The 13,783-nt window shown below is 49.6% G+C and overlaps 2 protein-coding genes across 5 annotated transcripts in view; one reads left to right on the top strand and one right to left on the bottom strand.

Annotated features, from left to right (window-relative positions):
• The first annotated feature begins 1,085 nt into the window (after positions 1-1,085).
• On the top strand, positions 1,086-4,455 carry COA6 (cytochrome c oxidase assembly factor 6). The gene is made up of 2 exons (XM_084756627.1): positions 1,086-1,444; positions 4,114-4,455. The coding sequence occupies exons 1-2, from the start codon at positions 1,301-1,303 to the stop codon at positions 4,207-4,209; spliced, it is 240 nt and encodes a 79-aa protein (XP_084612753.1). The 5' UTR covers positions 1,086-1,300; the 3' UTR covers positions 4,210-4,455.
• Positions 4,456-6,452: 1,997 nt separating this feature from the next.
• TARBP1 (tRNA guanosine 2 -O-methyltransferase TARBP1) overlaps positions 6,453-13,783 on the bottom strand; it is a 48,083-nt gene continuing 40,752 nt past the window's right edge. For 2 of the 4 annotated variants that reach the window (XM_084756595.1, XM_084756596.1), the window contains 6 exons: positions 11,844-11,925; positions 9,963-10,134; positions 8,377-8,568; positions 8,125-8,249; positions 7,702-7,838; positions 6,453-7,064 (listed from right to left, as the gene is read on the bottom strand). In XM_084756595.1, the coding sequence (XP_084612721.1) occupies positions 6,896-7,064; positions 7,702-7,838; positions 8,125-8,249; positions 8,377-8,568; positions 9,963-10,134; positions 11,844-11,925 (877 nt within the window). In that variant the 3' untranslated portion in view covers positions 6,453-6,895. Of the gene's footprint in view, positions 7,065-7,701; positions 7,839-8,124; positions 8,250-8,330; positions 8,569-9,962; positions 10,135-11,564; positions 11,655-11,843; positions 11,926-13,783 lie in introns of those variants that run through there. The other 2 variants (XR_014774416.1, XR_014774417.1) reach the window with 2 other exon arrangements.

Genomic DNA, 13,783 nt, shown 5'->3' with positions numbered 1-13,783 from the left:
CCCCCTAGAAACACTTTCCTAACTTTACTTGCTCTCAGTTCTTTATAAGACCCTCTAACTTTCTTGTCAGTTACAGTGCTAACTAACCTTCATTATTGAAACTGCTATTACTAATTTCTCTCGCCAGGTGTTTGTTGAGTTTATTTTTCAAGAAGCACAGCTTGACTTTGCTTTTCAGTGTGTGTTGGTGAGTTGCCCCCCAGGACCTGACGGAAGCAAAATTCTGTCTTGCTGTTTTCCACAGTGTGAATGCTGCATCATGTCCAGTTTCAAGCCACCAGTGATTTCTCGCTCATGGTGTCAGGAAAGGGGGGTAGGGATGGCTGCAGCTGGGTGTGGACACCATCACTTGTTTCTTGTTTCATTCGTGGCTTCTCTTGATGCACTTATCTGGTATATGTTCATACTTAACCATAGAGATAAAAAAGATAACTAAACCTTTAAAATATATTTCTGCTTTCAACTTCTCTAAGGCTGACTCATCCTTTTTATAGCCATCGGTCCTATGTACATGATACTCTATCTTTTTATAAACTAGCGTTGGGGTGTATGTCCCGTATTTTGGCGGTGTTTAGACTCACACCGTCACCCTGAAAACCTGAACATGCTCAACTTGGGCCTTCACAGGGGCACCAAGTGTGCAGCGGTATACTGCAGCTAACGCAGTGTGCAGCCGCACGTAGCTCTAATCCCACAAAGGGCTGGAGCAGACAGCACCAGAGCACAGCTGGGCTGACTGCCCTTCATCCGTGACTCCGTTCATGTACGTATTAAGCATGCCTCTCAAAACATCCCAAGCAGGCCTTCTCATCCCAGAGGTAAGTACAAGGAGCAACTTCGTGGGCAGCTTCACCGGGTGCCCGCGCTCTCTGCCTAGCTGCCTCCTCCTCCACACCGTACTCTGAGGATGTGGCGCCAGCTCGGTCACCTTGGCCAACTCTCAGCCACAGGGGGAAGGAGCAACCACCGGGAAGAGGGCGGTACCAGCCGCTCATCTCCGCCTACAGGCTGCACCTGCTGAGGGCGGAAGTTACCGTCCAGGAAAAGGACGAGGCCGGAAGTCCCGCCCTCCCGGGTGGCGAACGGGGCGGAAGTCCCGCCCTTCGGCTCAGATGGGTCAGCCCGCGGCCGGCTGTTTGGCCGCGCGTGCAGTTGGCGGATCCGCGGGGCGACTCGGCGGCACAGGAACCGAACTCCGTGCCGCGCCGTCCCACGTGGGCTGACCCCGGGACGCCGTGCGTGACCGGAAGTCGCCGGTCACGTCGATCCCCGGCGTGTGTCCCCCCCACGTCCCCCAGGAATGGCAGCCCCGTCCATGAAGGAAAGGCAGGCGTGCTGGGGCGCGCGCGACCTGTACTGGCGGTGTCTCGACGACAACGCGGAGGACGCGGCCCGGTGCCAGCAGCTGAGGAGCGCGTTCGAGGCCAGCTGCCCCCAGCAGTGGGTAAGTCCCCGCGCCTCACCCCCGCCCGCCTCGGGGTGGGGTTTTGAGGGACAAGGTCACGCGTTGGAAATCGCCCGTTAGTTGGCACTACCGGGGAAGATGACAGTGCGCTGCCAGATTCTGGAGAAGGGATATGGGCGGGACGGTCCTGTGACGACTTCTGCCGGCGTCCATAGCCTCTCGCAGCCCCTTCCTTCTTAGCCTCGTCACAGCCTAGCAGCCTGGCCCCTCCGGGACCAGTTCTTTGCTCCCTTCACCTTGCCCCGGCCTCTGCCAACTCCTATAAACACCGAGAGGTGTGTCCGAAGACACACAGGTGTGTGATAGCTGGGGAGGAAATGGAGGCTCGTGGCAATGCGTTCCGAGAGAGACACTGGGTTTTATTTGCTAGGATTTTTTTTATTCAGTCTTGGGAGGTCTTGCATTCAGTTTCATGCAGCGGGAGGCATGCATCGGGGAGGAGACAGGCTTGTCCATGTTCAAGCCACAGTAGTAGAGGGGATTTGAACTAAGGCTCTGAAGTTTGTGTACTCTGATCTATGTCAATCCCTTGAGAAAGGTGCGGGTATGCGCGTCCGCGGCGAGGACTGCCAGGGCTCTGGGTGAGCGGTGTGTTCACAGAAACAGGTCCAGGAGGAAAACACCCGGAGAGTTGCTGAGTTCCAGACAGGTTGTTAACACCAAAATACTGCTCTCACTTCGAGGGTTAGGCTCTTGTAGCCAAGTGTGAGTGGCTGGCTTGGGAGCAAGGTTGGAGGTTTACCTAAAATACAGTGTGGCCAAAGCCTTGTAGGAACAGAAAAAGCCCTCAGTCTCAATACAATTTTCAAGTACATCAGTGGAAACATCTGGTAAGTTAGTTACAGCAAAGCAAGAAAGGCTGTGGCCTGATGACCTCGTTAGCATTTTGGTGGGTGGGAGCTGTGGTCTGTTAAAACATTACAAAAGGCTTCACCTGTCACCAGGGTGTTAGGTCAGACCTGTAACACTCTGTCAGTGTGGTAGAAGGTTCCCGGCTGAAGCTGGGATGGAATCAGTGCCTGAAGTGCCTCTAAATGTAAGTGCAGCAGAGTCCCAACATGCCCCCGTAATGAATTTGCCACGAAATGTGATGGACATCGTAAGCTTTTAATCTGACACCCTTTCTGTAGCACCTGTTCGAGTGACTGCCAGGGATAAATCTCAAGGCTGACCACGAGATTTAAGAGTACCTTGTCAGAGCGACGGAGGCCATCACGCAAAGGGGGCTTAGGGGAACGGTGGGGCCTCAGATGAAGTGATGTTGTGACAGCCTCAGGTACATACGAACAGTCCTCACCAGCTCTGGACTGAGGTCCCATTTTCCATGAAGTTAAAGATTGAACATTGTATTCAGGACCGGTGTGTGATCCTATCACCTTGGGCTTGTTGTGCTGTCTCTCTATTATCCCAAAAATCACCAGGAGTCGAAACCGATGCAAAGACACGAGGATCTTTATTTACAGCTCAAGCCAACACAGTGGTATAGGTTTCCTCACACCCCCACGCCCTACCCCGCCCTCAAAGCGGGGGTCCCCGCTTGGCAGTCACCTGTTGGTTGAGATACATAAGGGGGGGGTCTTGTGTTTAAAAGTGGTAGGTTATGAGGGGCACCAAAATCGCAAGGCTCTGGACTAATTTGTTCTCTCTGGGGGTGGGGGTGGGGGGTAGGGTATCTGGCCTCGGATTTTGGTTGGAATGTCCTGTCCCATGCTGATTGGCTGTTGCTAGGGGATCACATAGGGGCTACGTGAGTTTAGTAGGTAACTGGGGGACCCTTTGGTCTGGCTTCCGAGTGACCCTATCTCCGGTGGGCAGGGAAGGAGTGTGGCAAGGCTGGCCCTCCCTGCAGCTGTTCCCAGGCCTTTAAGCCTGTTTCTTAAAATCTTGCCTTGGTGACCCTAAAATATGGATTTTAATTCTTTTTGGTCTCTCAGGCTGTCCCTCTGTGAAGATGCCTTTGTTACTCTGGGCAGGAGGGTGTTAACACTTTCCATGATGGACCTTTAAGGAACAAGTCAGTCTGTCTGTCTGCTATGCTAGAGACTAGGGTGTCTCAGTGAACAAGAAAGCAGTATTCAGGCAGGGGGTCCATTAAGACGCACACCCTGAGGCTTTTAACAAAAGCAGTGCGTCCTGCATTTGCCCTGTCTGCAGACCTGCTGGGCTACAGGAGCTGGGGCAGTGTCACGGCTGCCACATTTTCCTTGGATTTTATTTATATTTTTAGAATATTACCTTACCAAGATCCTAAGACTTTTCAAATGCCCCATGAAGAAAAGATGCTATGAATAAAAATAAAGTCTTTAATAATTTGTGAATATTTAGTCATGTGTCTCCCCAGATGTGTGTTTCTAGATAGGACAGTCTTGATAAAAATGCCAAGACTGATAAGTGACCAATGCACTATAACCAACCACTGTCTATAAATCTGAAAGATTAGTGACCCAGAAGGCTCCTGTGTGCATCCGACTGTTAGTTCCCAGGAAGGTTGAGCACTACACAGGTGCTCTCGCCGTGAGGGTGGAGACTCGGGGTTCCTGGATGTAAACCACCCCTGCTTCTGTACGATTGACACCGGGTGTCAGATCTGTGCTTCTGCTTGCCTAAGCTGAATAATCTGCTCTGACGTCAGGCCTTTATCTCAATAGATAAAATACTTTGACAAAAGAAGAGACTACTTAAAATTCAAGGAAAAATTTGAAGCCGGAGAGATCCAGCCTTCACGGTCTACTGAAAATTCCTAGGCTCTGTCTGGACTCCACGCGGGTGGAAATCATTCCTCTGGACTTTGATAAATCCACGGACCGGACCGCAGTGCACATCAGTTCTGTTCTCTGTGAACAGTCACTAAAATGGTCACAGAACAGAAGAGCTCATCGTTCAGACTGTGAGGACTGAATGGCACGAAGTGTGCTGCTTTAATTTAGTGAGTGATCTATTTTAAGGGAAAATGTAATACAATTATTATATAAAAAGTTTTTATAAAAATACATTGTTTATTTTCATTTCCCTCTTTGGAATAAAAGCTGAAGAGTAGGCCAACATAGTTGCACTTGATATAAATAAAATCAAGATAGGTTGTCACATGTTTCTGGCAGTTAGGTTAGCATTTTAATACAGAAACTACACAGTGAAGGTGGAAGGAGGGTAAGTAATCAGTGGGTTATAACAAAACGTCTATCACATGTCCTCAGTGATCAAGGCCTGGGTTGCTACCTCATTCAGTAAGACAAAGAAAAAATATAGAGATTGGGAAGGGACAACTGTCTATTCCAAGATGATTAAGAACATGCCCAAGTGGAGAGATGGCTCAGTGATTCTACAGGTCTTGGATTCAATTCCCAGCACCCACATGGTGTCTCACAATTATCAATAATGTAATCTGATGCCTCTGGCCTGCAGGTGAGGATGCAAATAGAGGCACTCAATACCTAAAACAAATTTAAATAAAAGAACATGCCTAAGGATGGGCTCCCAAAGTGAAACAATAACTCACAAACTTGGCAGACAATACTTGCAAATCACATTTCTTGAAAAACTTGTGTGCAAAATAAAACCAAATGATTCTGTTTAAAAAGTGAGCAAATTGTATGAATAAATGTTTCTCAACAGAAAATGCAACAGAAAACAGATACCTGAAAAGAGCCTCCATATCATTAAATAGGATCGAAACTAATACCAAACTGACACGTCAGTAGACAGCAATTGGAATGGCTTAAGAGACCGTCAGTACCAAGTGATGGTATCAGGGCACTCGCTGATACTGAAAATAGGAAACCTCTCTGCAGAGGTTTGCAGAGTCAGACATGCTGACCTTTGACCCACCGGCCCCACTGCTAGGTACTTTACCAAATGAACTGAAAGCAAACCTACAACAGTATTAATCGCTAAAACCAGATGCCTGTGGCAAGAACAGATCCTATGTCCCTATGATGTTTGGACCCCCAACATGAGCAAACACCTGGAGGAGCTGTGGATGCATCCTGCAGCCCGGAAGCAGCCAGGGTGATCATGTGGGCATCTGTATGATGTGGTTGTGTGTGTGGAGATTTGTGTGATGTGTTTGAAACCTGTGACTTTTACTCGCCTGGTGTAGTTGTCATCTTGAATAAGCTCACCCTTTCCAGTTCTTTCTAAACTGGCTGGCTGGCTCAACTCCTCTAACTCTAGCAGTCTGTTCTGATCTTCTGGCTCCTCAGTCTCTGGCTCATCTGTCTTCACCACATCAGGCTTGTTCTCTGTAAAACTGTCCCAGTAAAGTTGCCTCCTCCACCCTCTGGGGCAGCTCTCTCAGGTCTCCTCTTCCCTCTGGGTTCCCATGAGAGCCGGGTGTGTCCTGTCTCTGACTCACCCTGTCAGATCCTTTCTCTGATTTGACATCACTTTCAAACATGGCTGTTTCCTTCTGTAAACTAACTTTACCTACACTGTTTGAGATTAAAGGTGTGTGCTAAGGGATAATGTCTGCATTCCAGCCAGATCACACAGGCCTAAGTCTTTAGATGTGATCCCCTGCCAGAGCAGCCATGTTGCTGGATTAAAATTCCTCTACAGAAACTCTGTTGCAAACCAAAGCTTCAGAATAAAACTACAGAAGTGAATAAATAGGCAATGGATTGTGGAGTTTGATAAGTTCCTTGCTGGATGATAATGGTCATCGTGAATAACGCAATTACCTGCACGGAGAGCACTCACGGGCTTCAGTGGGGATTCACAGGAATAGTCCAGCTGCATGGGAGTCGCTATCAAAGCACAACTGTAAAGGTCAAATTTCATCTAAGCCTAACAAACAGTGATGACCCAACTTGTGGCTTCGGGAATGAAGCCTAAGGCTTGAGGATAAAGAACTTTATTTGTAGCCAAGCACAGTGGTGCATGCCTTTAATCCCAGCACTCAGGAGGCAGAGGCAGGTGGATCGCTGTGAGTTCAAGGCCAGCCTGGTCTACAAAGTGAGTCCAGGACAGCCAAGGCTACACAGAGAAACCCTGTCTCAAAAAAACAAAGAACTTTATTGGAGAGCTGATTTACATCTTGCCACATGTGTCTCCTTAACATCAGGGAGAGGCTGCTGCTTCTCAAGATCTACCCTTTCCCTCACACGCTTCTTCAAAACAGAAGGGTGTAGGTGCTCATAAGTAACAGCTTTAGTTCTGCCACACTATTAGCACAGCCACCCTGACAATACCGGGTTCTAAGACAAACATATCTTAAAATTCGTTTTTTAAAATTCCACAATTTAAAAGGGTTAACTAAATGGGGACAATATATAATGATATGCTTTAAGGCACATGAAAGGTTTTGGCATTGATGTGCAAGGTTAGAGAGATGCGGGCAATCCCAGGACATCTCAAAAGGTTCTGCTAGTCCAGAAGGTTCTGTACAAGACATCATCCATAGCACCATGAGAGACTGCAGGTGAGGGCCAGCCTTCAGGATGGTGGCCCTGCACACCCGAGCAGCTGCTGCCTGGTGTACTCCCAGATGAGCAGCGCCCCACTCACATGCACATTTAGTGAGCGGATGATGCCCTGCTGCGGAATCTCCACACACACGTCCAGCTGCTGGATCAGGTTGGCTGGGATCCCTTCCCGCTCATTTCTGCAAAAGAAAAGCAGAGCACCAGCCAAGGGCAATACATGCAGTAAACTTCGAACCCCTACCCAGATCTAGCCAATGGACAGGACATTCTCCACAGTTGAGTGGAGAGTAGGGCCTGACTTTCACACGAACTCTGGGGAGGCCTGGTGGCACTCAGAGGAAGGATAGCAGGCTACCAAGAAGAGACTTGATACCCTATGAGCATATACAGGGGGAGGAGGTCCCCCTCAGTCACAGTCATAGGGGAGGGGAGTAAGGGGAAAATGAGAGGGAGGGAGGAATGGGAGGATACAAGGGATGGGATAACCACTGAGATGTAATATGAATAAATTAATAAAAATGTTAGTTTCCCTGTAGTGGGGGGGGGCAGGGTAGGGGGGGAGGCTTTCACTATTATCTTTTTAGTAGTCCTGAATGCTACTACAGGAGACAGATTAAACGGATGAAGCCAACTTGGGTTCCAGGAAGTAAATACAGGCATTGCAAAGACAGGCCTAATGCCATGTTTACTGGTAAACATCTCAGCCAGGTGAGATGACGGAAAACCAAGGGGTACCCACAAATGCTATAAATCCACAGGGAATTGTGTGACAGGCGTGTGGGTAGTCATAACAGATGGACCAGGGCATCGCCTCACCCCAGCAGCAGCAGAGACTTCTCAGGGAACTGGTACTGGGCCAGGTCAGAGCTCTGCGTGGTCTGCTCCACACCGATGACAGTGTAGCCTTCCGCCTTTTTCTGCTGCAGATAATCCACCAGCTGGCATGGTCTCACCTTAGTGGCAGTTTTAGGAGAGCAGAATATGGAATCATTCCATTGTGAAATGAGAGATTGGACAGAGCATTAAACTCAAACCCAACTTGTCAAAAGGGCTTTAAAGGGAAGCCAACACCAAATGGCATTAGGAAAAATTCCCTCCGCATCACAGACTGCTGGCCAGTGGCTGAGGGGGCTGCTACACTACCCTCAGGGCACAGATAAAACCTCATGGAGCTGGCACTAAGACAGCATGCTGGAACATTTTCACATACAGAATTTTAACAAGCGACTTTGCACCCACCTCCACCAGAGGGAGCCACTGCTCTGCAGAGACACTGAGGTGCTGGAACTGTCTGTCACGCACACACTGAAGACTGCCAACAACAAGCACTGCAGCCCCGAACACCTCACAGGTCCTGCACAGCCCTGCACAGAACAGCCTGTTGTTAACAAGACTGTCTCCAGCATGTCAGACATCATGGTGCAAGCCTTCCCAATGACGCTTGCCTGGAGGGCGGTGTGCAGCAGGCACATGAAGGGCAGACCGTGTTACCTCCTAAGTTGGTTGGCTTGTCAATGAGTGAGGCCACAACAATCAGTCTACTGACGGACTTTCCGAGCCTGCTGGCCCGATCCTGGAGCACAAGCTCCAGGTCCAACTCCAGAGCACTGTGTCCCCAGGGGATAATTTTTTTCTGGACATCAGCCCACTCTGATTGGCTGTCTGCTTCACCCAAAGTAGGACCTGAGAAGAAATCATAGTTCCTGCGTTTAAATTAGCCTGAGCCAGCCTCTTTGATGAATTTTTAAATATTCTTTTTGTTAATGTGTGTGTGTATGGCCTGAGTGTATGTATATGCACTGTGGGCATGCGGTGCTCATGAAGACCAAAAGAGCACAGAGCACCCTGGAGCTGGTGCCTCAGGTGGATGTGAGCCGCCTCCTGTGGGTCCTGAGAGTGGAGCCAGCACTCTGTGCTCAACATCAAGTCGTGACAAAGGTCTCTCAGCCTTTGTGCACTCTGCTAGGCTGGATTCTGGGGTTTTGCTGCCACTGTATGACCTGGTGTGTGCAGCCATTCACTGGTAAGAACACAAGCACCTTGTCCACGTCTAGCACGTTGAGTACCAGCAGTGAATTCCCGCTGAATGGATGGATGAGTCGAAGCAAGGTAATCTTTCCAAAGACGACCATAGAACCATCTCCACCTTTCCTAGAACTCTACCCAGACACAATGAATTTAAACCATTAATTTTAATTAAAGCTGGGTGGGACTGGAGTCTCCGGCTTTTAAAAAGTTACATTATTTATCAGGAGGCAAGGGACCATGCTTGTCATGGTGTGCATATGGAAGTCAAATGGCACGTGGGAGTTAGTTGTCTCCTACCATGAAGGTGAACTCAGGAAACCAGGCATGGCAGCAGGTATCCAGTGAGCTGTCTCACGAGCCCTGGTGGCTGCATTTTTAATAAGCTAAGTACTGCCTGGAGACATGGCGAGCTAAAAGAACAGCCAACAGTAGGAGCTAGCAGGTTGGAGAGTTGGGAAGGAAAATGGGGCAGCAGGAGACAGCAGAGGAAACGTACAGAAGGGGCAGGTGTGGTGAGGGGAGGCCTCTGCTTAGATTTTAGGGACTCTGGCTTTGGGGACACAGTCACAGTGGTAGGCACAGTTAGGGGGAGCTGGGAGTCAAACAGGGAGGAGCCACCACACTGCTACTACGGTGAGCTTCCTGGACATGTTGAGCCACAGGCTTTTTGGGGACACCTGACTGGCACTGGAAAAGGGGGGAATACCGCTGTGGGGAAAGTGCAGAAAAGCTGCCTAAGTAGAGCCAGAAGGACCAGGATCCAGAGCTCTGCTCTCTGGTGAGGAGCAAGAGCATGACTCCGTCTTTAGTCTGTGAAAAGCCTACCTTTCTAGAACAAATCACAGACACTGAACTCTAACGTTCCTACTTAAAAAGGAAGCCAGCATTGTTATATAGAAAGATGAGCTGTCTGGAAGGCAAGCATTCAGCTAAAAGTCCCGGCCAGAGCCAAGCCACGCGTTACCCCATCTCTAAGCAGAGGCAGAGACGCAGGTCAATGAAACATCATCACCAAGATCAAGCCTCGATCAGCAGTCATGCGCCCTCACCTCGGTCCTGCTGGGACCAGTCTCCTGGACTCAGGTCACCAAGTGCAGTCCCAGACAGGAACCACTGCGACCCCTCAGTGGAAGGGATGTCTGTGAAGCTGGCAAACTTATCCAAGGCGATCCACTCCTCTTCAGTGACACCTGAGAGCCGTGGGAGCGTGTAAAATATGGTCTGAAAAGAGAATTGTAAAATCTCTTACTGTCCTTAAAAGAAAAAGGATAAAGCAAAACAAGCCAGGTCTTATTAATGCTGGTGCTTCTCCCAAGCCTCCCTCAGCTTGCAGGCTCTCGGCCTGCAGCACATCTCTAGCTACACTTCACTCTAGGACACCCTAGGACACTCAGGGGTTCACTCAGGGGCCCCCAAGAGCAGGCAGGGCCTCTCCTCCAGCACTTCTGACTACATGTGACACACTGCCTCCAAGGGCATTACCACTAAAGAGAAGTGGACACCTTAAGGCAGTGTCCTGACCACCAGACACTCACCATCCCGTGTCCGGTTCCACTGCAGACACCCAGACCCTGAATCCTGGCTCAACAATAAGTCCCTATGTGACATGGGATGCGCCACGAAGGCTTTTCTCAGCCTCGGTTCCCTCATGTGTAAGGAGGTGGGTAACTGGTACCGAGGCCACAAGGCCACCTTTCTGTTCTTCCCTCTTGAAGAACTCTCAGCCACGGGAAAGGCATGTGAGAGAACCTCAAGCAACAGGCAGCAGACGATGTGCACATCGTCGTGGGTGGCAAGCACAGTCTGCTTCATGCTCACATGCCTGTGCCCGTCTAAACTGGTGCCACCCAGGGGAGTATGCTTATTCTGTGGGTCCTGTAAGCCCAGCTCCAAACACAAAGGCTCAGTTATGTCTGGTGGATCACAGCTCCCCAAGCTCCCCACACCACAGTCCACACACGGAGCTCTCGCTGCTGAACACACAGCACTCGGCCTGGTGTCACTCAGAATGAACAAGATAGCAGCTCAAAGCAAGGCTGGCAGGGTGAGAGGAAAGAGAAAGGGCTGCTGCTCGGGGTGCCTGGAACAAGGCGGATGCGGTGCCAGAGAGCTGTCAGGAAGGCATCCACAGAGGGCTCTGGGAGCTGAGGAACACCGACAAAACGCTGTATGTACGTGAGAAATCCTAGCATGTTTTATCTCGATGAGAGCAATAATTGTAGTGCGACAGAAAACACAGCCATGTTTGGTTTAGCACATCTCACAACATGGAATGCCTTGAAGGACAGCTTTAAGCAGACCATAATAGCACTGGTTGCACAGTAGGGCTCCCAATATGGATCCTCAGAAGAAGTACGCAGCCAGATGTTCTTTCTTTAGTTAGGTAGGCAACAGGGCTGTAGCTGCAGTTGGAAGGCTTGAAGAATGCTGATGCTCTTGGCAAATGCTAAGTTTGCACACTGAAGTCATTTACAGTAACTATAGTTAGTAAGTACGTTACAGTTCTTAAAGTTACACAGATACTCTGCTGCTGTCAGCAAAATGGAGCACCATTTGCTGTGCACTTCATTACCCAGAATAATTAACTGCCACTCACACGAGGTCTTTTTGTTGTTGCATTGATAACGGGCTTCAGAACAGCAAAGTCTCACCTGCACACACGTTCTCTCACTCACTTCCTTTTAGAAATCTGTTCTGATTTCTGTTTAGAGTTAAATATTCCAAGGTTTACAAGCCAGACACTGCCAGAGAAATAGAAAGTTAGATGACTAGCCAGTTGTCACTGCCGAGGAGCGGGCCGCAAGCACATTCACAGCTTTACAGGGTCGGGGGACAGAGGGCAAGCCTTGTCACAACCCTGGACAGCTCGGGTAGGAGTGAGGCATCGGGACTGCGGACAGCAGGGCGCCTACACTGCCCCCGTGGCTTACCTCCAGACAGAAGTCCCTCAGGGGATGAAATGCTGAGAAGAAGAAATGGTCCTGGATGCGCTGCCAGTTCTTCCTGGCGTTCCTGAGGGGGAGGAACAGTGATAAACGATTCAGGTATGGAGAAGTCAGAGCCATCTTAAAGAGTTCTAACCCAGGTTCCAACATCAGTGTATATATATTCTAAGTCTGTGTCTGTCTGTCTGTCTGTCTGTCTGTCTCTGGGATTGTGGTTTGAATGAGAACTGTCCCCTTAGCTCATGTATTTGGACACATAGTCCCCATCGGGTGGCACTGTTTGGGGAGGTCCAGGAGTCACAGCCTTGCTGGAGGAAGTGTGTCCCTGGGCAGGCTTTGAGAGCTCACACCCCATCCTACTTCCAGTTCTGTTCATTTCCTGATGTGACCTCTCCACTTCCTGTTCCTGCTGCTGCTGTCACACCTCAGCACAGTGAGCACTTGTCCTTGGAACCATAGGCCAAGATAAGCTTCCTTCTGTAAGTTGCATTTGGCCATGTTTATCAGTCACCAACAGGGCTGCTGGGGATTACTCCCTGGGGCCTCCTGTACGCTAGGTGAAAACGCTACCTCCGAGCTCTGCTCCAGCACTCAGTGTGCTTTTTAAACTGCCACTTACAGAGGTTCTCATCCGAGCTCTGCCCCAGCACTCAGTGTGCTTTTTAAACTGATGTTTATAAAGGTTCTCACTTCTGTTTTCTGAGACAGTCTCAGGTTCACGAGGGCAGCCTTGACCCCTGTATCTGAGGAGAATCCTGAGCCCTTGGCTCCAGGACCGTAGACATGTGGAACCACACCTAGCCTGTTTGTTCTTCTCTTAAGCTAGGCACTGTGGTCTTCACCTACAATTTCAACACTCCACAGACAGGCAGGAGCATTGCCGGAAGGATAACGTCAGCCTGAGCTGCATAGCCAAGACTCTGTATCAAAATAAAAGAACAGAACAACAAAGTTTTGCTTTGTTGTTTGCAGAGCTGGGGCTTGAAGCCAGGCCTCGTCCTTTCCAGAGCGTGCTCTGCACTCAGCCCTCAGAGTTCTATATTCTGAAATGGAACTCAAAGATGTACAAACTAAATAATGCTTTCAGAACCATACAAAACCAGCTGAAGGAATAAATCTGAGTGTCAAACAGGTAGCCTAGGCTGGCCTCAAGCCGAACCAGAGACACCATCGCCTGCCAGCACTTGCAACCTCTGGGGTCCCTGTGTGTCTACCTGGCAGTGGGCCTTTTCTCCCAGAGAACAAATCTTAGGTAAGCTGTGGTTTTCACTCTGAAGGCATACAGTACAGCCCAGCAGTACCCATCCACAAAACCCACTTGCACTACCAGTGAGCAAGGCAAACCCAGCCAGCTGGCAGGAGAGGCAGAAGCAGCAAGGCAACAGTCATGTGACAGGACAGGAAGCCTAGAACTGGGCCATCAGCCCAAACTGTGCAGCACTTTCAGGCTGCCAGGCTTCCTACACCCTAAAGTGCCTGGTACCTCACTGCCTGTGGCTTTAAAAATGAATGGCACGAAGTATTTTAAATACTCCAATTATTAGCCAGGTGTGGTGGTGCACACCTTTAATCCCAGCACTCAGGAGGCAGAGGCAGGCAAATTGCTGTGAGTTCGAGGCCAGCGTGGTCTACAAAGTGAGTCCAGGACAGCCAAGGCTACACAGAGAAACCCTGTCTCAAAAACCAAACAAACATTCCAATATCTAAACACAAAACATGAGTAATAGGTAATGTTACAGGTAACAGGTGTGCCGTGTGTGTGTGTGTGTGTGTGTGTGTGTGTGTGTGTGTGTGTTAAACATGTTGCTGTGTAAGTTCCACCTCTGTCCCACTGCTGGTGCAACACAGCCCTATCGTTACATTGAGTCTGTCGTCTTCTCTCATACTCCGTCCTTGAGCCTGTCTGTTTAGCCCTCACCAGCCTC

This window comes from Acomys minous (genome assembly GCF_964271855.1).
Source record: "Acomys minous genome assembly, chromosome: 14".
Lineage (NCBI taxonomy): Eukaryota > Metazoa > Chordata > Mammalia > Rodentia > Muridae > Acomys > Acomys minous.
This window is presented reverse-complemented; position numbering and strand designations above follow the sequence as displayed.